Source organism: Astatotilapia calliptera, chromosome 23 (assembly GCF_900246225.1).
Source record: "Astatotilapia calliptera chromosome 23, fAstCal1.2, whole genome shotgun sequence".
NCBI lineage: Eukaryota > Metazoa > Chordata > Actinopteri > Cichliformes > Cichlidae > Astatotilapia > Astatotilapia calliptera.
Window position 1 is genome coordinate 30,935,689 of NC_039323.1, and position 23,561 is coordinate 30,959,249.

The 23,561-nt window shown below is 41.1% G+C and overlaps 1 protein-coding gene across 1 annotated transcript; it reads right to left on the minus strand.

Annotated features, from left to right (window-relative positions):
• Window positions 1-508: 508 nt before the first annotated feature.
• Window positions 509-23,561, minus strand: LOC113016134 (heparan-sulfate 6-O-sulfotransferase 3-B-like). The gene is made up of 2 exons (XM_026158709.1): window positions 22,519-23,561; window positions 509-2,016 (listed from the first exon to the last, which is right to left on the minus strand). The coding sequence occupies exons 1-2, from the start codon at window positions 23,058-23,060 to the stop codon at window positions 1,248-1,250; spliced, it is 1,311 nt and encodes a 436-aa protein (XP_026014494.1). The 5' UTR covers window positions 23,061-23,561; the 3' UTR covers window positions 509-1,247.

A 23,561-nucleotide genomic window follows, 5' to 3' on the forward strand; every position in this document is an offset into this window, starting at 1 on the left:
AGGACCACCAGCGTGTCTGCAAATGGCCTTGTGCTGGCCTATGTGTGGGCTACATCTGGCAAAGCCAGATCTGGGCCACCAAAGGGGCGTCATTCTTTGCGGTATGTGGCCATGTGTAAGCAAATTGTGTGGGCCAGATCCGGGCCATACCAATTTTGCTATGTGGGCTACTGCAGTGTAAATGGAACTTCAGCAGAGCAACATGTTTGTCAAATTAGGGAGGAAAATGTGTTCAGCAAGCTGCTGGGTTTTTGTTACTTTGTGCTAAGCCGGAGTCATGGTCAATTGAACTTTAAATGATCAATCTGGAAGCAAAAAGCCCCATAATCAATGGCCTAATGGTGGAAATACCAATGTTCTGTCTCTGTGATGTAAGAGTTCTGAAATTGGCTCTGACAGCCTGTCTGTCATGCCAACAGCTCTCCTCCTCTCCTTGAGAAAAAGCTTCATCAGTGTGCGTCACTGTATTTGTGCGTGCATGGTGGTGGAAGAAGTCGGCACACTGAGGGAAGATTTCAGATTTTTATGGTGAGAACATGCTGTGAAAAAAAAGGAGCAAGGCAAGAACACTTGCATGTACACATGCATAACAGAGAGTCCATCAGGTACAAATTAACATCACTGGCTGCTGCATATTTTTATTGAACACATTTCCTGCGAGAAATTGCTTCGACTGTTTCTCTTATATTGCAGCTTAATCAGTCGGAAAGAAGAAAACACACTGCAGACTATTGCCAGGTTTGTGCTTTGATATTCCTACGAAGCCAAACACCACAGATTAACTACAAGATTTCACTGTTCAACACAGCGCAAGATCACACACATGACACTGAGGATCCTTCACCACAAGGCAGTCACCAGTTTGAAATTTACTAAAATGGGCCTCCTTAATGACACTTGTTTTTCACTTAGTTCTTCTAACGATGGTTTAAGAAACATTTTTGCTGCTTTGAGAACACTCAGAGCACTTGCTAATAAATCAATCAATCAATTTCGCAACCGCAGTGCCAAAAATAGCCATAAGAAAAAAATGTAAATACAAAATGTCGCCATGAGAAATACATCCATCATAAATATTAAGACACCATTCGGCAGTCTGACAAAGCGCTATGAGGCTGGGAGGGCAGGAGGTTTTGGCAGATTCACAGCAGAGGCGAGATGGAGGAAGACAGAGGGAGGGGAGTAAAGCACAATGAATCAACCAGCCGTCAGTCACCGATGAAGTGTTTGCAGTTCCCGTGTTCTCCTCACCACCGCACGACCTGGCTGCCATAGTCCTCTGTGGTGGCTACCTCCTCTAGCACCTTCACCTCCACCTCCTCCTCTTCCACCTCCTCTGCTCCTCCTCCTCCTATTCCCAGTCTCCAGAGTTCAGCCAAATAGGTCCTGTGCAGCCGCTGTCTCTGCTGCCTCTCCTGCCGTCTCCTGAGCCGCTCCTCCTGGTGTTGCCTCTGGCGGTTATACTGGTAGCGCCGCAGGAACAGCTCCTTGGCATACTCGTAAAGCTCCATGTCGAGGGCGTTGAGCCCTTCGATGCGCCACCGCACCTTCTCGCTGATTCCCACGCTAGCAGCTCGCGTGCTGTTGATCTGCGTGAAGGGCCGGATGAAACGCAGGCCAAACGTCCGTTCAAACAGATACTGCGTCTTGCGCTGAAACTCCGTCAGGCCAAAGAAGGCCATGTTGCGTAGGTTGGACTTGGCGCTTGCGAGCAGCACGCGGCCTCTCTCCAGCTCGCTCATGGACGACATGTTGTAGCATCCCACCAGGCTCAGGTCTGCCAGCATGCGGACTTGCCGGTTGTTAGCAAGGTTCGAAGGGCAGTTCATGAAGTCAGGAAGGGGCACCCCTGTCCAGTCTTCACCGCTGTAACAGGCAGGAAGCTCATCCTGAGTGGGAGGGCGACCATCACACATGTGGAGGGCAGTTTTCCAGGTAGCCCCACGCTGCACGTGCTTCCACTCACTGAGGTAGCGTGACACAGGGTCACGTAGCATAGTGATGTAGTAGAAATTCCTGCAGAGACAGATTAAGAGACGCGTTAGACGAGGTGCTTGGCATGCACATCGCACTAGCTTAAAAATTAATTCCAAGGTAAAGACCCAACAATATTGGACATGACAGGAGGAGGTACCCAACAGCATTCAGAACCAGGCTCCTTTTTTCCAAGAGGTAGATAAAAAATCTGAACCCACACTCATTTCTGTATAAACATAAAGTTCACTAAGTGAACATTGAGCAAACATGTTTAAAAAGGTCCAGGTTTTACTTTGAAGGTCTCAAAGGTCTCCATTTCCAGTCGGCATCGAGTGTTAGCAAACGAGTTGGTGTCTTTCACGCAAACTACAGGCAAAAATGACCGTGTATGTGTGGGCGTAGCCTAACTGGCACAAAAAAAGAAGAGTAAAAGTAAGCCAATATTTACATTAGCATAGCTGAAAAATAATAATGAAGGTTTACCAGCAAAAAATTCATAAATCATAAACATGACTTCCGCTAATACCACAAATCAGGCTTTTTGTTTGTTGTTTTAATGCCATGCTAAACTAAACACCTGCTGCCTGTAACTCAATATTTGCATACTGACATAATTTCACTTACAAAGGCAAAAATTCATATTTCAGCTGATCCGCTCACAGTTTATGATGTTTTTTCAACCACTGCATAGATATATTTTCTTTATCATTCTCTTTTAAAACCTCAAACTTCAACTGAGTTGCAACAGCACGTGGTATTGAGTACAGGCAGTACTCAGAGAAAGATACTAAAGTCGAAGAAACGTGTCAGCGAGTCACATTTTCAACACAGCAAAGGAGGATGAAACTATACATCAAATTTCTCATATCCTGCCACAGTTAAAAAAAGAAATATGAGCGGAAAAAAGATAACACAGCGTTGGAAGTATATGGAGTGCACTGAAAGTCTGATTAGGGTTTAAATGAAAAACATCACTGAGTATGTCTGAGGGTGTTAGAGAATAATGACATTGAAAGAAACACAAACCAAGCACGCATAGCATTTAATATCCTGCAAATGTGGAATTATTTTTGTTTTTGTCACACCAATTTGCTCCTTCCTGCCTCTAGTAATGAGTTTTTTCATCTCCAGCACCTTTCCTGTCTCTGATCTGCCTCTAACAGCGTTTCAAAAATTGCTGTAACCTAGCTGCACGGAAGCCTTTCAGCGAACAAACACAGCTTTCTGCTCTTATCTATTGATTTCAGTGATGACCAGCATAACAACAAGGTGACTGAGGGAGTCATCGGCAGGAGAAATTCAGCCATTTTCAAAAAGTTTTTTTATTCCTTCTTCTAAATGAAAACAGCATAGATAAAGGAGAAATTGAAAATGTTCGTCTTGTGTGCACAGATCACCATGACCTTACCATGTCATGCAGAAGCCTGACATAAGGCCTAAATAAAATAAAAAGCGGAACATTTTCTTTCTTTCATTCCGCAAAGCTGAATTTTACTTTCTGGGAGGTTTCAGCTCCAAGGACACTTACCAGCAATGCTGCACTGGAAAATTCTCTTTTAAACCTATTTGCAGGAATGGTTTCAGCACATAACGCAAAAAGAAATTTCCTCATCTACTGGTCTTATGACTTGTTGATGTACCTTTCTTGAACCAACTGTTACCCTGCAGGTGTAACAATCCCTTATGGTTTGTGTGTTTCTTTTTATAGTGTAGCACATGAGTGTGCATGTGTGCGACTGCGTGATTAGCTGAAGGTGGGTTTAGTATGCTGGTGCTAATAAAAGCAGTGCTGGAACACACACATTTCACATGGTGCTTTAATTTGAGTTACAGTTTTTATCAGTCAGGCATGAAATGCTTCACAGTTATTGTGAAGCCTCTTTATAAAACAAAACACTGAAAATTGCCCCGTGTGACAGCCGACAATTTCTGAGATCTAAAAATCACAGATGGCTAACACAGAGGAAGAGATGATTCAAACCTAAGGCCAATTAATTAGAATTAATAAACTCTTAATAATAAAAAATTAATAATAAACTCTTTAAATAAATAAAAGAGTTGTGTCTTTGGACTCTGGGGGGAACCTAGAGTACGTGGAGAGAGCCCCGTGCAGACATGAAACAGTACTGAGTGTATACTGCAATGGTAAAAATTATCCTAACGAACTCGGATTTTTGCTGCCATCTAGGAAGGGTAGCAAAGTGTAATCATTCATGTGGCTGTTCTATCATTAGCAACTCAAATTTCTTTTATTTGTGTTGTTATTTTACACAGCCCTTAATATCTTCTATGCTTTCTATACTGTTCAAGCCCTCTCGCTCTAAGCTTTCTGCTTAATTTTGCCTTTGTTTGACCTGTTTTTCAAGACATTATACATTTGATTCCTGTTTTACTGAGCTTTTGTAAATTTTTTCTTTCATATTGTTTTAATTTTTAGTCATCGTCCTTTAAGAAAAATACTTTTGATTACATTTTTACAAAGGACAAAATGAAAATCAAAAAAGGACACCTATCATGAAAGGAGAGCTGACTGCAGTGATGTTATAAAAGAAATTAATAAAAAGGAGATGAATTTCATCTCATTTTGCTAGTGGAAGAAAAGCAGAAGTGTTTGACTGTAGCATTAAATACTTCTTTGGGTGATGCAACACAACATTAAAACCAGATGCCAAATATCGTTTAGGTTCCTCGAATGCTGTGAAAACAGTTTTGAATCGTCGAGGTATGGACAAAGGGCCTCTGGATTCAATTCAATTCAATTTCATTTATACAGTGCCAAATCACAACAACAGTTGCCTCAAGGTGCTTTATATTGTAAGGTAGACCCTACAGTAATACATACAGAGAAAAACCAAACAGTCATATGACCCCTTATGAGCGAGAACTTTGGTGACAGTTGGAAGGAAAAAACTCCCTTTTAACAGGGAGAAACCTCCGGCAGAACCGGTCTCCAACTACAAGATGGTGACATCTTGTAGTTTATCTCGCCAGAAAGGTGGTAGTGAATTCTTTTGATTGGAATAATCTGACGTCTGAATCTCTTGCCAATGTAACATCCACATGAGTCCCAGGATGTGGTATTAGCAGAATGCTGGACTGTTGGATAATGTATACCGGATGTAAAAAGAGCATCTGTACAGCTGTAATAGCTTAAACTTCAATGCTAAACTGAATAAAATGTGATTAATTGAGAGAGCATTTGTGCTACAGAGTAAAGACTGCACAGCCAAACAGCCCTAAAAGGTCAGCAATTTAGCAATTATTGCCAGACAGCAATATCAATCAGTTGTGATATATACTTAAGTGAGTGGTGTAATGATATCACAGCAGAACACCCGCAGACAGACACACCATCCAGAGATAATAGCCATGCACAGTGCAAGCTAAGTGAATTACTCTGCCGTCTTTACCGAGTTGAACAGACAGCAGTAGATGGATGGGCACACAAGAGCGCCTCACAAAAACAGCCTTTGTTGTACTTCCTGGAAAACAGCTCAGCCTTTTCCTCCTCCTGCGCCTATCATCTATCTGTACAGCTAACCACAAGACAGTCAGATCAATAAATGTCCATGCAAAGCAGCCTTTGTGTGTCTGTGCTTTCATCATGACCTATTGACAAAGAGCAGTAAATGTCAAAGCTCTCTGCTTACTCGTGTCAGGGACAGAGGCGCGGGTCATGCGAAGAAGGTCAAGAATGATTCCTCACTGGGTGTGTAGTTGGAGTCTTCTCATGCAGCAAACATAAACTCTCACTTTGATCGAGAATTTTATGGCGTTTATGAAAGCAGAAAATAACCATGACCTCAACCATAGGAAGTGTTCTTTTGAATCTGAAGTGGCTAAAGTGCTTTCAGTAGAAACATTTCACTCTAAAACGGAAGGTCTTGTTAGAGAGCATTTGTTGAAAGCTGAAGTAAAGTAAATTTGTTTTGGCTACTTGAGAATATTAACTCATTTGTTAGAATAAATGTTTCCCTGCATTCATGAGCTAACGTTTTCTGTCCACTAGTTGTGACAGGGCAGAGAGCGAACAGGAAAGAGGACAAGCATAATTAGCTAAAAAGGGCGAAAACAATAGCAGAGGTTCGGAGTCCTGCAGAGTGAAGGGATCTTTTTTTTTTCACATAAAAGAAAATGTGAAATGAACTGCAGAGTAGCCCCTCCGCAAATCACTACCTGAGGGGTTTGTGTCTCCCAGGAATCCCAGGGGCTATATTGTCTGGGGGCTTTTGCCCCCTGGTAGGGTCTCTCATGGTAAATTGGTTGTGGGTGAGGGACCAGACAGAGAGCGATTCAGAAGACCCCTATCAGAAGACCATCAAGGGAACAATTCATCCTGCCAGGGATAGGGTTACTGGGGCCCGGCCAGGCACAGCCCGAAAAAGGGACATGGGCCCCCCACCTGCAGGAGGCACCATAGGGGTCGGGTGCTTTGTGAGCTCCTGGTGGGCCGATCCCTGGCTACCAAGACTAGCAATTCACAGTCATTTAAGGATAGTATTAATTTGGTCATTTTAACATTGTGATACCATATACAGGGTGGGCCATTTATATGGATACACCGTAATAACATGGGAATGGTTGGTGATATTAAAGTCCTGTTCGTGGCACATTAGTATATGTGAGGGGGCAAACTCCTCGAGATGGGTGGTGACCATGGTGGCCATTTAGAAGTCGGCCATCTTGGATAGAACTTTTGTTTTTTCAATAGGAAGAGGGTCATGTGACACATCAAACTTATTGGTAATGTCATAAGAAAAACAATGGTGTGCTTGGTTTCAACGTAACTTTATTCTTTCATGAGTTATTTACAAGTTTCTGATCACTTATAAAATGTGTTAAATGTGCTGCCCATTGTGTTGGATTGTCAATGCAACCCTCTTCTCCCACTCTTCACACACTGATAGCAACACCGCAGGAGAAATGCCAGCACAGGCATCCAGTATCCGTAGTTTCAGGTGCTGCACATCTCGTATTTTCACACCATAGACAATTGCCTTCAGATGACCCCAAAGATAAAAGTCTAAGGGGGTCAGATTGGGAGACCTTGGGGGCCGTTCAACTGGCCCACGACGACCAATCCACTTTCCAGGCAACTGTTCATCTAGGAATGCTCGGACCTGGCACCCATAATGTGGTGGTGCACCATCTTGCTGGAAAAACTCAGGGAACGTGCCAGCTTCAGTGCATAAAGAGGGAAACACATCATCATGTAGCAATTTCAAATATCCAGTGGCCTTGAGGTTTCCATTGATGAAGAATGGACCGACTATCATTGTACCCCATATACCACACCAAACCATCACTTTTGTTGTTCCAACAGTCTTGGAGGGATCCATCCAATGTGGGTTAGTGTCAGACCAATAGCAGTGGGTTTGTTTGTTAACTTCACCATTCACATCAAAAGTCCTGTTCGTGGCACATTAGTATATGTGAGGGGGCAAACTCCTCGAGATGGGTGGTGACCATGGTGGCCATTTAGAAGTCGGCCATCTTGGATAGAACTTTTGTTTTTTCAATAGGAAGCATTCCTAGATGAACAGTTGCCTGGAAAGTGGATTGGTCGTCGTGGGCCAGTTGAACGGCCCCCAAGGTCTCCCGATCTGACCCCCTTAGACTTTTATCTTTGGGGTCATCTGAAGGCAATTGTCTATGGTGTGAAAATACGAGATGTGCAGCACCTGAAACTACGGCTACTGGATGCCTGAGCTGGCATTTCTCCTGCGGTGTTGCTATCAGTGTGTGATGAGTGGGAGAAGAGGGTTGCATTGACAATCCAACACAATGGGCAGCACATTGAACACATTTTATAAGTGATCAGAAACTTGTAAATAACTCATGAAAGAATAAAGTTACGTTGAAACCAAGCACACCATTGTTTTTTCTTGTGACATTACCAATAAGTTTGATGTGTCACATGGCCCTCTTCCTATTGAAAAAACAAAAGTTCTATCCAAGAAGGCCGACTTCTAAATGGTCACCACCCATCTTGAGGAGTTTGCCCCCTCACATATACTAATGTGCCACGAACAGGACTTTAATATTACCAACCATTCCCATGTTATTACGGTGTATCCATATAAATGGCCCACCCACCCTGTACTATTGCTTCCTCCTCCCCACTATTGCCAAAGTGCTTGCTCATAGGGGGTCGTATGATTGTTGGGTTTTCTCTGCATGTATTATTGTGGGTCTACCTTACAATATAAAGCACCTTGAGGCAACTGTTGTTGTGATTTGGCGCTGTATAAATAAAACTGTATTGAATTGAACTATAAACCCTTTTTTATGGTTTTTAATAAAGCTTCTTTATAAATGCAATGACTGTTCTAGTGGCTATTTGATTGATGCCTGAGAATACAGGCTCTATGTTTGTAGATACCCCCTAACATTTAGCATTAGGTGCACCAATTACTTAACATTAACATTAGCTAAACTTGACATAGTCTTCTTGCCAATGATTATTTTTTCCAAGTAATTGACATTCTATAATCTGCAATACAGAGCTGAGAAACTCTAGCTTTCCATCCTTTTCCTGTGATGCTCATTGCTTTTGCATGTTAGTTCTATCCAGCATGATCTCTTCTTTATCAACCATTTATATCAGATATCGTCTGCCTTCAGTCCTAGTTAATTCCACATGTGTCAAATCTTTCAGGCCTGAACATTTTCAATGTTTTCAGGTTCTCGATCGATCGAGCCAAAGCCTGATGCTCATTCAAACCTCAGAAAAGTTTGAACAAAGCTACCTGAAGCTACGGTCAAATAATAGCTCAGTCATTGCCAACACACAACAGTGGGTGTGAGATCATGCATGTTGGTCCTGAAGGCAAAATTAAATCGGCTTGTCGTATTTTGCTGGCGATCAATCTGACACCTTGTCAATGTCCTCGTTGCTGCCTGTCACCTTACCCCACACAGCAAACCTGCAAACACTATTGATCGCCCTCTTTCCATCTCTCTTCCTGATTGTCTCTCTCTTACTCTCTAAATCATCATCAAAAAGCTACAGAGGAAACTCACAGCAAAAGATCGATATGTGCCTTGTTAATTCACTCACTACCATCAAGGACGCTATCAGACTCATGATAAAAGCCTTGATGGAAGCTTTTTATGCCACAGAAAAACCAGCCAATAGAGAAGCTTTGTGGATCCACAGCAATCTTGTTTATTTTCTCTTTTAAAACCTGAAAATGGATTATGTTGTATTTGAGACCCTCGTATTTGCTATGGCTCAGCTTTGTACTGTTCCAATACACGCTGTGAATGAAGTATCGCTTTCTGAGGTATTTCTATCAGCCAAGATGGGAGAAGAAGTGACTCTTAAAACAAGCACAGGGCAGGACAATTTCGCTCCTGAAGCCCGGGGGTTGATAACTTACGCAGTTGGAGCAGATCAATTTTAAAGGTGTTTCTTTGCCCCCAAGGGATCTAACATGGAATTACAAATTGCCTCAGCCACCGCCATCCTTAGTCACACGCTCCTGCTGTCTCCACATTTCAGTTTCATCTTTCCAGAAGTCATTTTTAAATGCTAAAATTGACTGATTTGCCAACAATATTATGATATGAGTAAATAGAGAAGAAACAACTAGTTATTAGTGTTTATAGTAACTTGTGGTTACTAGTCAGTAAGTAATTTAAGTAAGTTCATTATTGCATTATCCACTTCCTTTCTTTTCATGCTACAAGTTGGAAATAAACTCCTCTTTGTGCATTTACTTTTTCTATGTGGATGACATAGCAGCTGTATGAATCAGTGCACATTATTTCCATCCACCACCCTGTCCCTGACGTATGGTATCAGTTACTAGCTATCACAGACTGGTATGATAGCACAATCCAGCTACATAGAAGATCACCCAGCCGTCTATCCAAGTTTAGGATTTATTAATACAAATATATTAATGTAAATTTGTATTTGTAGTTCAGTCAGAATAACATCAAATAGAGGTTGTGGAAAATATTTTTCTTTCATTAATTCATCAAATAATGAAAATCTTGTCAAAACAAACCTAAACAACCCCAATGAAGAAGATAATCTGAGTGTTAAACTGTATAAATAAATTCCCCAGTCCCACCCATGGAAAAAAAATCCTTAGATTTTTTTTATGAGGCTAGAATAAGCCTGTATATAAATGTCTACAGCAGCTAACGCTGCATTTAGCTATCATTCTTTCTCAAATTGCCTCTTGGTGAATGGAAGGCTACAGAAGAGCAGAAGGAAAAAGTTAGTTTGAGTTTGAAAAAAACCCCACTACAGACAGCGGATATCTGCAAATCCAGGAACAAGTTAGACAACTAGAAGAGGAATGTCAGAGGGCAGAGGTAAAGGGCACGTTATCAGGATGATCGAGTGAAGCTGCTCAGATGAACTGAGACCACAGAAATCTCATCTCATCAGGCTCTGGACCAAGAGGTCAAGCGGGATCCATTTTCACTCTTCTGTACTAATTTAATCTTTGTGTCCCAATTACAAGCAAAATGATCCCTGTCCCCATCTGCAGCACAGCGAGTTCACCGTCCACCAAGCACAGCACACACAGAAACTACAACACAGTACTTTCTCTTTGAGTAGTAAATGGTCTCTCAGAAGTGCACTCTCCCCTCCGAAACATTACCCAGTTGTGGAGAGTATCTGCAGGTACCACTGCTTGATAACTGATACAGAACATAGATTTAGAGGGAGAGCTTGAGGAGAGAAGAGATGGGCAAGGGCTGCACTGTGATCTTCATTGGTCAGAGATATCAAAAGCTATTTTCAGCAATAAAAAAAGCCTCAGGGATGGTGGTGTGGAGACAAGGGGACGGAGAAAGACGTGGTGTCCAGGCAAGCCGGGTGTGAAGGTGTGGTTTTGCTAAAAACTGGGTGATAGACTACCTGAAGAGCTGGAGGCCACTTATATTTGAATTGAGTAATCAACAGTTCAATATAAATTTATATTTGCAACAGAAATCTCCATTTATGAAAAAAATAAAAATGTCTGCCTTTCAGATGTAATTCTCCATAAGGTTCTTTTTTTTCCTTTTTTTAGACACAACCATGTCAAGAATAGCACCAGGGACATCAGCACACTTACCTGGCATGTGCAGACTTAGTCATTACAGTGTCTTAGCCTCAACCTTACTTTGACATCTTAATCTTTGCAGCTTTGTCAGGTGTCAGCTTTTCCTCTCGGTCCATGTACATAGAGTAGGGATAAAAGGAAGACTGCACTTGAAAAGGATACTAAAATGAAGTAAAAAGGACTAAATCTGAAGTGTAGTCCCTAAACAATTTAGCAGTTTCATGTTGGCTCGTCTGTCTTATACCAAAAGATCTAACCGATTTTAATCCTTTTTAACAAAAACTTCCTGCTTTTGATTTTTTTCCCCTTGTTTGAACAAAATCTAAACACACACCAAAACACAGCCAGTCCCCATCCATCCCCCCCCCCCTCCCCCACAATAAAGTCTGTCTTCGACTGTCCCTAATCCCCCGAAGGAGTATGAAGATTACCAAGATCCTCTGAAATATCTCTTATTTCTCACTAAAATACAGAACACTGCTCACTGCCTTAAAGAGTGCAGTGAAAGCTTTGATTTTTTTCAGAATTCGGGCAATTTTACTTTTTTTCCTTCTACTTTAACACTATTTCTTTACTTTTTAGGAGAAGGATTTAAACCAGACATTTACACACAAAAGAAATGTCTAGATAAAAGATACTTGTTTGTGTAACTCTGTGTCTCTCTTATTATGGTTAGATATCAATCAACAACCAGACTACTAAACAAGCAGTTGGTGACAGTGGGAAGGAAAAACTCCCTTTTTACAGGAAGAAAGCTCTGGCAGAACCAGGCTCAGGGAGGGAAGATTGGCACTTATGTCATTTTTTTTTTCCAGTTGAAAATGGAGAAGCAAGAATTACTTCTCTGAGATAAGGTGCTGTCTGAGAAGTGACACCTGTCATTCAGGAGAATACTGCTGCAGTTACCCACACCCTAAGCACTGGTGTAAATGCTACATAGCTGTAGTAACTTTCCTCAAGCAAAGCAATCAATGTTACATGTATACTGGGGCCGTAAGGTTGCAGTTTTTCAAGGCAGTTATACATGATTTTCATCAGATGTCAAATGCATCAGTGATCTGTTAAAGACTTAAAACAATAAATAAAAATAAATCATACATAAAGTATAAATAATAAAGCATAATAAGTAATCAGAGTAAATATCAATAGGTCAACAGTTTGGTAAAAAGAAAAAAGAAAAGAAAATAATAAAAAAATATATATTGTAAATGTGACCTGAATCATAAAGCATGTGATTGAGGTCACCCTTTACAATGATACTGGCATAACAAGCTAGTATTGAAGGCTATTTTGAATGCAGACAGACGTCACTAAGAATCTGGTGAGGATATGTTGTGTCACGAGTGTGAAAAGTGTGAAAAGACATACGCTAACACATACCTCGGATTGAGCGCATCAAGCGTCTACACCTCATCATCAAACACTTTGTGTCATATACCTCGTCTGGCGCCACCAAAGGCTAGTCAGAGCTGTATAAGGATAGGAAGAATTTGCAAAGGAAAAAAAAGCCCTCAATGCTAAACACGTGGAGATTTTATCCCTTGTCAGCCTACATCACAATATCAGGCTGCTGCATAGGATCTCCCAAAAGGCCTGTACGTTTACCCTTTCCTAAAAATAAAACTCTGGTGTAAGGTACTGTACATCTACTTTTCCACCCACAGCAAGTGACAAATTAGAAGTTGTGAAATGTCTCCTATACAGAGGTGTGCAAAAATCTACACTCTACATTTCAGACTGGTATCTTTCTGTTCTTTCAAGGATACAGTGTAACATTTAGGCAGATTATAGTTTCGTATGAGATAATGCCACTTATCTCGTAAGTGGCTAACTTAAAATCTCTTAATTTTTTAAAATTAGTCGCACAGAATTACAAAAAAAAAGACAACAAAGATAGTAGACATGATAGTCTTAGGGGCATCAAACTTTACACGAATATCAGAAACATACATCAGACGTCTATGGCGTTATTTTTGTGCCACTATTCTGAGCGCACATAAAAAGAATTTGAGCACACGTAAAAAAAAAAAAATTCCAGGTGCAAGTGTTGCATTTTGAGGAGAAATTTATTTTTGAGCGAAGAAAAGCTAAATTTGAGTGAACAAAATTCATTGCTGCGTGCAAAAAATGTATTTCAGTGTTTGCTATTATACACACACACACACAATAGGAGCCCCGCTCGCTCAGTTTTTGCATTTGTGCTCGCTCGCAATGTGTTGCTTGCGCGCTCAACTCTTTCTGTACACAGTTATATTTGTGCCACAAAACCAGCCAATCACAGACTTGGATGCAAAAAAATCTGATTGGCTGTTTTGGTCTCCAATCAGCTCAAAATGACGAAATGCAATATCCCAGAATCCATTTCGTCCAAAACTCAAACGAGGCAGTGGCAGAGGAACACAGAGTTTGAAATATTACTCTTTCTGGGTCACAAAATAAACTTTTAAGATATTTTCATGCGAGAATGGTGCTGTGTAAACTTCAAATATCTGCTCGATTTATCAAGACATCACATATTTGCAAAAGTGCTCTAACTTTTTCAGAGATGTCTGTTACCCACGACCTGCCTGGGTGCACACTTGGGTTAAACATAATATATAAGGCTGAACTGACAGAATAGTGGCACAAAAATAACGCCATAGACGTTTATTGTCTAAAATTAAATCATAGAATTGTCAGGCCTGAACTTTCCAGGGTCGGCTTGCCTAGACTACCCACTAATGTTTAAAAAACACTAAATCAACAGTATCCTTTACTTTCATTGTTTGTCTCTTCAGTCGCTTGTCGGGTATGCTGCCTGCCAACTTTGCATTCCTAACAGTTATCTTCCCCATTGTTTTAAATTGTACTATAACAGTAGCACAAACTAGCATTGTCACACCAGCCAGTGCTAGCTTTTTTTGGCTTCAGATTAATAACCCTAAGTTAATAAATGGTAAATGCAATAAGTTAAGCAGATAACATGCACAGGAATATTTCTCATAAAAACTAGCCACTATAAGCTACTGTCATACCAGAAGATGTAAACTGTATGTATGAAATTAAACGCAGAAGTAGATTTTACTGACTATGAACTGGTGTAATTAAAGTTGTTGTCTTTAAAAAGTTACAAATTGTCATTTAAAGGAATCCCACACCCACTTGGAGTGTTTTTATGATTTCTGGTTCCTGGAGTTCTCATTTTCTTTTATTTTTGCATTTGTCACACCGATTTTTAACAGCTGTGTTGTTGTCAGCAGCCTGAAATGACCTCATGCGAAAGCATAGACACTGAATTACAGTCAAAGGCAAGGTTGACAGTAAAAAGACAGCATTATGCCCACAGACATTTAAGGTCTCCCCCTTCAGAATGAAAGAAAACCTCAATAATACACACCCCTCTCTGAAATCTCCACATAATCTGACTCATCTGACACATCTGACTCATTGCCACTGTGAGGGAAGATTAATGTCAAGAGACGTTTTTCTCCCAATAGACTATTATTTCCATAAATAATAAAGTATTTCAGTATGTTGATCAAAACTTTCTTACCTTTTTTCCTTCTTGGTTACTAAACCATGTCAGCTTCCTGTTTCTTGTCTTTCCATATTTTAAAGCCTTTAAAGCCATTATGGCCATCAGTAATAGGGTGCCATTGCCAGATTAATAGCTAAGACCACATTATATGTGTAAGGAATCCTAATTAAAACCCTGGCTCATCTGTGTTCTGGCCATTCTTTGTTTAAATCTGAAATAATGAGGTCAGTAGTAAGGCTACACTCTCTGACTGCTCAGTGTGAGGCCAGCAGTCGAGGACGAGCAAGACTGCCTGGCAATTCAAGCAGGGCTGACATGTGGCCTTACAGCAATTTCATACCCCGCTGCGATCTGAATGCTATAGCCCCGTGCTGTGAGCACAGCCCTGAAGGAGGCTTTGGCAGTGGTGTGCCTATCAAAAACTACTTGAAGTGGCCATGTAAGTTTTACGTGTTAAGAGGGAAATTACGAGACATAAGGATAGCTGGATATGCTGCTTAGATTAAGTCAGGGGTGGATGGGGGGAAAAAAACGGGAAATGGCAATCACAGTTCTCATTATATTCTACTTTTGTGAAAGGAGTGTTTGTGTTGTGTTGTGTGTTATCAAATTCACTGTCACCAGCTTGCTGCTGGTATTACAAGCAAGAAAAACTGTTTGCATGATGCATCCCTATAGCTGAACACTGAACCTGTTTTATGCCAACTCACCTAAAAATGAGGAGCTGATTAGTGATCAGTCTCTAATTTTAGTTGTTTTTTTTACTCACTCACTGAAAAATCTTTCAATATGTCAACAACCTACAATGACAGCAGCATAAAGAGAATAAAATGATAATTACAGATATGAAACATTTCCACCTATTACAGTGCAGGTATGGTCAAGTTTCTCTAATACCCTGCTGTAGTTTATGTATTTGCTTGTGTTATTAGTTTCCACACTGGCAGTGTGTGTGGGAGAGAGGTGACTTCAAGGTGACTATGAAGTGCTGCTCGAAAGCAGACAGATGGTGCTTCTGTATCCAGAACATACCAGCAGGACCAACAACACACAGCAAATGTGCAAAATATTCCCGAAGTACATTAATAAGAAGAATCCAGGTAGAGAAGATATTTCATCACTGAATTGTGTGACCATGAAAAGAGACCGATTTCAACACAGCCAAGGTGTAGATTGTGAACATGCCCTGAAATATTCTCCACATTCAGGGTACAGCAAAGAATTTTTAGACACACTTCACCTCATTTCAAAATCCCCTGAGACCAAAATATGTTTCATTATGCAGTCAGCTAGAGAAAGCTGGGAAGCTTCAATGGACATATACATTCTTGCCTAGTAACCAGTCGCTTTGCATGACATGACCTGATTAAAAAAAACAAACAAACAAAAAAAAACTGTAGTTAAGTTATCAAGTGCATTGTTTTTTACCTTAGGGGCCACATTCATACAGTTGCCACATTCCATTTTATTTTTTATTAATATGAAAGTTTTCCCACCATAGTCAAAAGCAATTCTATAATCAAAATGATTAAAAGCAATGATTATTAAAGGAACTCACCTGCTGGAGCCTCCCTTGTGTTTACACTGGGACAAAATCATAGAAATATTTCACAGGCGGTGGAAAGATTATGCAAACCTTCAGTCTATGAAATGTTGATGGACTGAAAAAGACAATCGACCTTGGTAGCAACTGGAGGAGTCCTCTCAGCAGCTTCACTGATGTCTTATTTATAATGTCTATAAGGAAACTGCTTTCTGTGTGATTTTTAAGAAAAACATTTTTAACCAGAATAATGCCCAATGGACGAAATGGGAAAATGGGAAACACCATCGGTTCACATAGAGAGAGATGGAAGTCAAATGAGCTTCATCATCCAAGCTGCCTTATCCAAGTTAGCTTATCCATGCCTTATCTTATTTTCTCCATATCCAAGAACCTAAACCAGCAAACTGAAGAAGATCCACCTAGTGTTCACTACATTAATTGGCTAAAAAACCACGGTGTCTCTCAAGTCATCAGGTGGAGATCTTTTAAATCTTCCTCGAATCAGATCCAAGCATGATGAAGGTGTTTTCAGTTACTGTCTTCCTGTACTTTGGAACAAGCTTCCTGTTGACCTGAGATCAATTACATCTGTGCACACATTCAAAAACAGACTAAAAACCTTTTTTCCCCGCACAGACTTACACTTAACAGCTGTGTTTTCTCTCCATGTTTTATTTTTGCCATTCTCACAGTCTTAGGCCATTGTAAACCTACACAGGTTCTTTAGTTTTTATCTTATGTGTTAAGCACATTGAGTTTATATATAATGAAATGTGCCATAGAAATATAATTGCCGTTGTCAAGGGTGACACACCTGGAGGCAAAATGAGGTCCTAGGTCAACTGATGGTCATCCTGGTAGGAAGGACAAGTACCCACAATGCCCTCACCTAAGCCTAGTCCTATAAAGTTCACTCTGTTTGTAAGACCAAGAAGTGTTATATCAAAACAATCTGCAAGAGTGGAAGCTGCCCTACTGGATGCTGAAAGACAAAGGAGCAGATCCGGAGCAGAAACTCTTTTCCACCAGAGATCGCTACAACTACTCACAGATCTTGTGGTGAATCTTGTAGCGGTCCCTGCACACAGAGCTAAAGGAGACTGCAGTGGGCAGCACATAAATGCAAAAGGCTAAAATATAGAGACACAGCAGCAGAGGCAGAACAACGCAGCTGGTGTACTCAAGTGTTCCCTATAGAGGTGGGATGCAGCACATTTGTGTGTGGCCACGTCAACAACCAGACTCCTGGAGAACATGGGGGTTCAAAGATGGGCTTTTCAACTTACTGTACTATCAAGTCAGTGTTACACCCTGCTGAGTGAAGAAGCAGCAGTACCTTTGGAAGAAGAGGAAAAAATTCTTAACTAAGCCATAGATATCCAACGTGAGGGGTAAAATCAGAGGAGGGCACGCCCAGGATGCCAAGTATTAATGTAATGCTCTCTTGAAGTTTCGTAGGCTTATTAAGGAGAAACCCATGAAGGACAGTGCCCTTCTGATGACCCTGGTGAATTTTTTACCCCTCCCACCTTTACAACACTGATTATTCTTAGGGATGTAAACATCAAGTCTTATAAGCTTAACCAGAGCTATTTCCATATGGCTGCCAAGTTGCAAGACTTGCTTCTACAAGGACTTTGCTTAAGTCTAAATTTAATTAAATCCATTAAATGCTGGAAAATTTAATTCAATGAAATTTAAAGGCGCAACACAGGAAAGAGGCAACAAACTAGATACAAAACCTTATTTGCGAGTCTGTGGGGACTGACTAGCCTGAAGCAACTGTTAGAAGAATGGCAGTTCCTGGATTTTCTACATTGGCCCTTCCTTTTTCCTTTTAAGCCTTTTTCTAACATCCTTTTAAAGCTTTCATTGACAAACTTTGATAACAGAGCAAACTGATGCTTTACGACTTTGAATTACATGTCTTCACTTAATGTGACAACAACTCAAGAAAAGAGTTATGACCACTCAAGCGGCATCGGTATTGAAGAACAAGCTGATGTGGGTTAATCTACATTTGCAATAGCAGGACTTAAACAATGGAAGCAGGATATGCCCGCTCATCTGGGATATGATGAGATCAGCTCCAGATAAATGATACTTATGCACGGACCCTCCAACTATACACGGCAGGTGCACAAACCAAAAAGGTACAAAAGCACAAGCTTAACCTTGATGAAAAAAATCAAGCTAATAAAGGTCTCTGAAACATATAAAGTAGCAGAAAATGATAAAATATAAACTTTTTACCCATGTTCTGTGTTTTTGTCTGTCTCTGTCTGCAAACTACATCACATCCTGCTTAATGTAGCCTTGAGATAAAAGTAGGCTTCATCTATTCCCAGGTTTGATCACTGACTGTCTGCACTCTCGTCGCTATCTGTGACTTTAATATCAACATGCTTTGACTAAGTTGGATTTTCTTTTGCAGTCAGACGAGGGAAAACGTTTTGAGTGCTTTGCTACTTATGATTATGCCCTAACTTTGGTATAGTATAAAGCAGCGAGGATTATAGATATTTGGGAAAACAGCTCTAACACTATTTAACCTCTCTTTAGAACACAGGGATCAAGGCTGAAATACAAATAAATCTAGCGAGGCAGGATGATCTTACAGAACGGATCAGAGTAGCATTACATATCGTATTAAGATGAGTCGTAACACGTCTCTATAAAAACGCAAACACACACGGACTCAGTTCTATTTCTCCTGCTCCCTTCGCTGTGTGCGTCACAGTCCATCGTGAATGGTCTGCATCGCCTGAAGTGACAAGACAAGAGTCTTTCAGTTCTGATAAAGCTGCATGAAACCTGGTGGCAATACAGATGACTCTGCGATTCAGCAGCTTTAATCTAAAACGACAGAAAGCCTTCCCTTAATTGTTCCTTTCCTTCCACGGCGCTCTGCGCTGCGTAATGGTTCCCCAATATTTCTTCCTAAAGGTGGCGGACAGAAAATCAAGCAAGCATTATGCTGCGGGAAATGAAAACTTCGGGTGACAGATTTGTGGCTGTTAAGTGAGTTATGACTCACAGCTCTTCCAACAAATTCACGGGTATAAGCTGAGTTGTGACTCATGGTGCATTTGGCTCCGATTTGATACCTTCTTCTAGAACATACACACAGCAAATTGCAGCAGCACACTGAATGCCATTAGACAGCAGACGCTGATTCGATCCTTATTAAGATGCCAGATTTCTAAAAGCCACTCAGGAGCAGCAGTGACCTCTGGCCTTGCTGTGGAATGGCAGAATGAGTGGTTCTCTGCATGGATCAATGTCACATTACCAGTGAGCTCGTCCCCCGAGGTACTTTGGTGTCCTATATCAGCGATTGTCTGGTGCATATGAGCCACAGAATAATTGACACCCACAAGTGTTCATTTTACAGTCATTATCTCCATGAGTGGAAGCATGATCTCCCATCTACCACTTCCTGTTTTCTTTTACTCACAACACAATATAAAATGACTATTTTAAATAGAAAGGGCTGCATAAACCAGATTTGTTTCCATCTTTAAACATGAAGTCACCTCGCCAGCCAGCTGAATGTCAACGCTAATGAGTGCTGATTATTCTCTAGCCATTATATTGAGTTGACAAGTGTTGACTGAAGTGTTGTTGATTCACTCATAGCGCTGATTTGGCTCTGAGGTGACACCTCAAAACTATTCCAAAGCCTTAAATTAAGTCTGATGGCTGCCACTGAGAGCAGTTAATGGATTTGGAGGATTCTTGAAGGCACTCCTCGTCCTCGTCTAGCCCCTTTAACACTCACAGTAACATATGGAGATTTGCTCTCTCAACCAATTGCAGAGCAAATTGGCTTCAACACGCAGCCGGAAAACCTCAGAGGACCGTGCCCTTCTTAAGTGATTTACTACCTTAAGCTTAGCTGTGCTGCTCCTGTAATTACAGCAAATTGAAACAAACCTGCGGATGAGGAAGCGACTTGTCTGCTCAGCTGTTTGCAAGTGTGCTGGAGTGGACATGCAATGCGGTGCTCATGTTGACACTGCAGCTTTATCAGCCCTATACCCTGCATTACATGCCAATAAGGAGAATTGGTGTCATGACCTACAATGTTGATTTGGCACTTCAAGATAAGCAAAGCAGATATACAGTGGGAGAAAATAATTATTTGATCCCCTTCTGAATTTCTAAGTTTGCAACTTACAAAAAATAAAAATAATAATAATACATTTTATTTATAGGTGCCTTTAAGGACCCTCAAGGCCACATTACATTAGTATCAATCAATTACAGATCATTACATGTTCAAAAACAAAAAAAAAAGAGTCAATCAGTTAATCAATACTCCTGATGGCTGCTTCTTATGTGTATTAAGCACATCTGCCACAGAATCGATTTCTTCCATTCCAACCTCCCCACCAGAGAAAACGGAGCTCTCTGGCATCAAATTGATCTGCCATGTTTGGATTAGATTTAACATATTGATGATTGGTGATTTAACATATCACCTTACCATCTATCTCATTGTGATACCATATACTATCACTTCCTGTTAAAAGGGAGTTTTTCCTTCCCACTATCGCCAGAGTACTTACTCATAGGGGGTCATATGATTGTTGGGCTTTTCTTTGTATGTATAATTGTAGGGTCTACTTTACAATATAAAGCACCTTGAAGCAACTGTTGATGTAATATGGCCCTGTATAAATACAATTTGAATTGAATTCTTTTTCTGCTAAGGGTGCAGAATGACTTCAACAGATTGATGGACCAATGGGCATGGCCAAGTAAAATCTTTGACAAGAACCTTCCTCCTTCAGCTGAGCTGAAGCTTCAAGCTGCCAAACAGCAGCCAAAAAACTAAAAGACTTTTTGAAGTTGTCCAAAATCCTTCCTGAAATGTCTGCTAACCTGGTGATCAACTATAAGACACATTTTACCGCTGTCCTTGGCAACAAGGATTTCTTCACCAAGTGCTAAGTCATGTTTTGCTTTGGAATCAAACACTTATTTTATTGAATGATATGCAATGATATCAATTTTATGTGTTTTTTTTCCTGCATTTCTGCCTCTCTCCATAAACACGAAGAGAGTGTATTTCTTTGTAAGTGAGCAAACTTACAAATTCAACAAGGAATCTAATAATTATTTGTCCCAATGCATATCTTAGCCTATTAACTATAAAATTACAAACACATTTAAAAACACACAAAAGAATACAGTGATTTGAAATGGAAATCACTGCATGGGCTCTGGAACACATCTGAAAAGCATTTTCTCTCAATGTAATTCACCCCTGACTCGTGCAAAATTCCCCGGGCTAAAACTAATTCAAGATGAACTGAGGCAAAGTGGAAAACTGTCTAGTGGACTAATCAGAATTTGAAATTCTTTTCAAATCTCATGAATGCCCCCGGAGCTAAAGAACGATTGTCTACGTGCAATCACTGCACTCAGTTCAAAAGCCAGAATTTGTTTTATTGGGGAGGTGCACCTAACTGCCTGCCACACCATTTCCAAGGAAGCCCATTGTCTTGATTATTTAGGTAGAGGGTTAAATATGATGTATTTCCATTTGAGAGGGTTGCACAGATTTCAAGACTGTAGCTCACACGTTCACTCAGTTCAGTGCCAAAAAATGTGTAGGAAAAATATGCAAGGTGAATACATAAAGGATCGTCAGGTTTTGACGATGAATTGCTTAAAACATGAACAAACTGTGAGAGCCACCTTATTAACACTTGCTTGTTGAGTCACTCACTCATTAGTTTAGCCTGATTAGTCACTTATCCGTTTGCCCTTTTGTTTACCTACTTAATGAATGATTGAATTAGAATACAGTTGACTGATTGGCTTTTTAATGCATGCACTCATTCTTTTACTGACTGATTGAGTGAGTGAGTGTGAACGAGAGGTTAGAGATGTCTTTAAGTTTCATTTTCAAATTAATTCATTTATTTCATTGATTTATTCATTCTTAAGCTGATAAGAGAGCCAAATGCTTAAAGTGAATAAATGAGTGAATCAATCTGAATAACTGAGGTTGAATAAATTAGGAATCAATCACTCAATCAGTGCCCTGTTGCATACATATGTCGGAGAGACTATGGCTAACTTGAATAGAGGAATAAGCAGACTTTATTTCTATTTCATTGTTTGGCTTATTAACACAATGAATAAGTGATTCAAGAGTGATAGTGTGCCTCACTTATGTGTAGCACATACAGTGGGTTGACATAAAAGTAAGAGGTAGCTGGTTGAGTGAATTTGTCTGTTTAAGAAGCAGTTAAAACATGAATGAATGAATGAATGAATGAAATAACCATAACCGTGACCATATCAGCTGAGCAAACGGATCCACTGATGAAATAATAAGTTAATCAAATCACGTTCACAAACACGAGATCACACCTGTCCAGCAGGTCACCCCTCACCTTTTGCCATTTGGGGTGTTCTTCTTGTCCCTCTTGTTCATCACTACAGGCACGCAGCTCGTGAGCTCGGTCCAGTCTGCATGCAACCCGCAGCTCCAGCCCGTGGAGAACCGCGAGAAGAGCCACGATTCCGCTTTCCCGGGCCGGTGACAGGTGCATTTCCTCTGGCCGGCCAAGCAGTCGCAGGGCTGCTCCAGCTGGATGTTTTTGACCAGGTGCCGCCCAAACGTGGTCCCGCCGGTCTTCTGTATGTGCAGGAACACCATTACATCGTCCCCGCGGATGTTGAAGTCGACGCGCCGGTCCAGGTCCCGTTCCGTGAAGTTGAATCTGGATGTGATTTTGGAGGGGAGATCCTCGTCCGCCTCCGGCTCCGTATAAACCAGCTCCAGCCCCGCAGAGTAGCGCTGGAAGAGCCCCTTCTCGTCACTTCTGAAGTAGCAGGTGTTGCTGTCCGCCGGGCACACATACTGATAGCCGATCATGAGGAAAAGCACCGCCGCAATGGGGATGAAGATGAGTCTATTGAACTTCTCCTCCATGGTGGAAAACTCCTAAATCACGCCGTCGGCACAAACGGTAGCGTGACGTCCGAGTGGGTCCTCTTCCTCCCCCCGTCTCATCCTGCACTTTGAGCTCAGGGTGATCGCCCGGAGTCTAAGTCCCGACGGCAGGTGAGAACTCTTCCTGCAGGGAAGCTTTGACCGGCCTCGTCCTGCACCAGGACAGCACCACTTCTCAAACTTAAGGCTGTCACTTTGAGTCCAGCTGCTTCCTCAGAGGTTTAAACATATTTCAGCTTAAATGTGTCAAAGTGCTGCCATAACTCTGGTGCAGTAACAGCTCCCAAGCACTCAGAGCGGAACCACGCATCCACGCTCGCGGACCTGCCAACTGCTGATCGGTATCTTAGCCAAGAGTAGAGCCAGGAGCAAGAGACAGATAATTAAGAGATAAACTTCCGCTCAAGACTTTCAAAATACATTGCTTTACCATATTAAACTAACATGAAACAATTGAGGTAAGGTCCAATTAAACTACAT

Bases quoted from the DNA above. Each gene is read 5' to 3' on its own strand.
- LOC113016134 (XM_026158709.1), bottom strand. From the start codon at position 23,060: ATGGAGGAGAAGTTCAATAGACTCATCTTCATCCCCATTGCGGCGGTG. The intron at 2,017-22,518 runs GTGAGGGGTGAC...CTGTCTCTGCAG, and splicing joins AACACCCCAAATGGCAAAAG to GAATTTCTACTACATCACTA.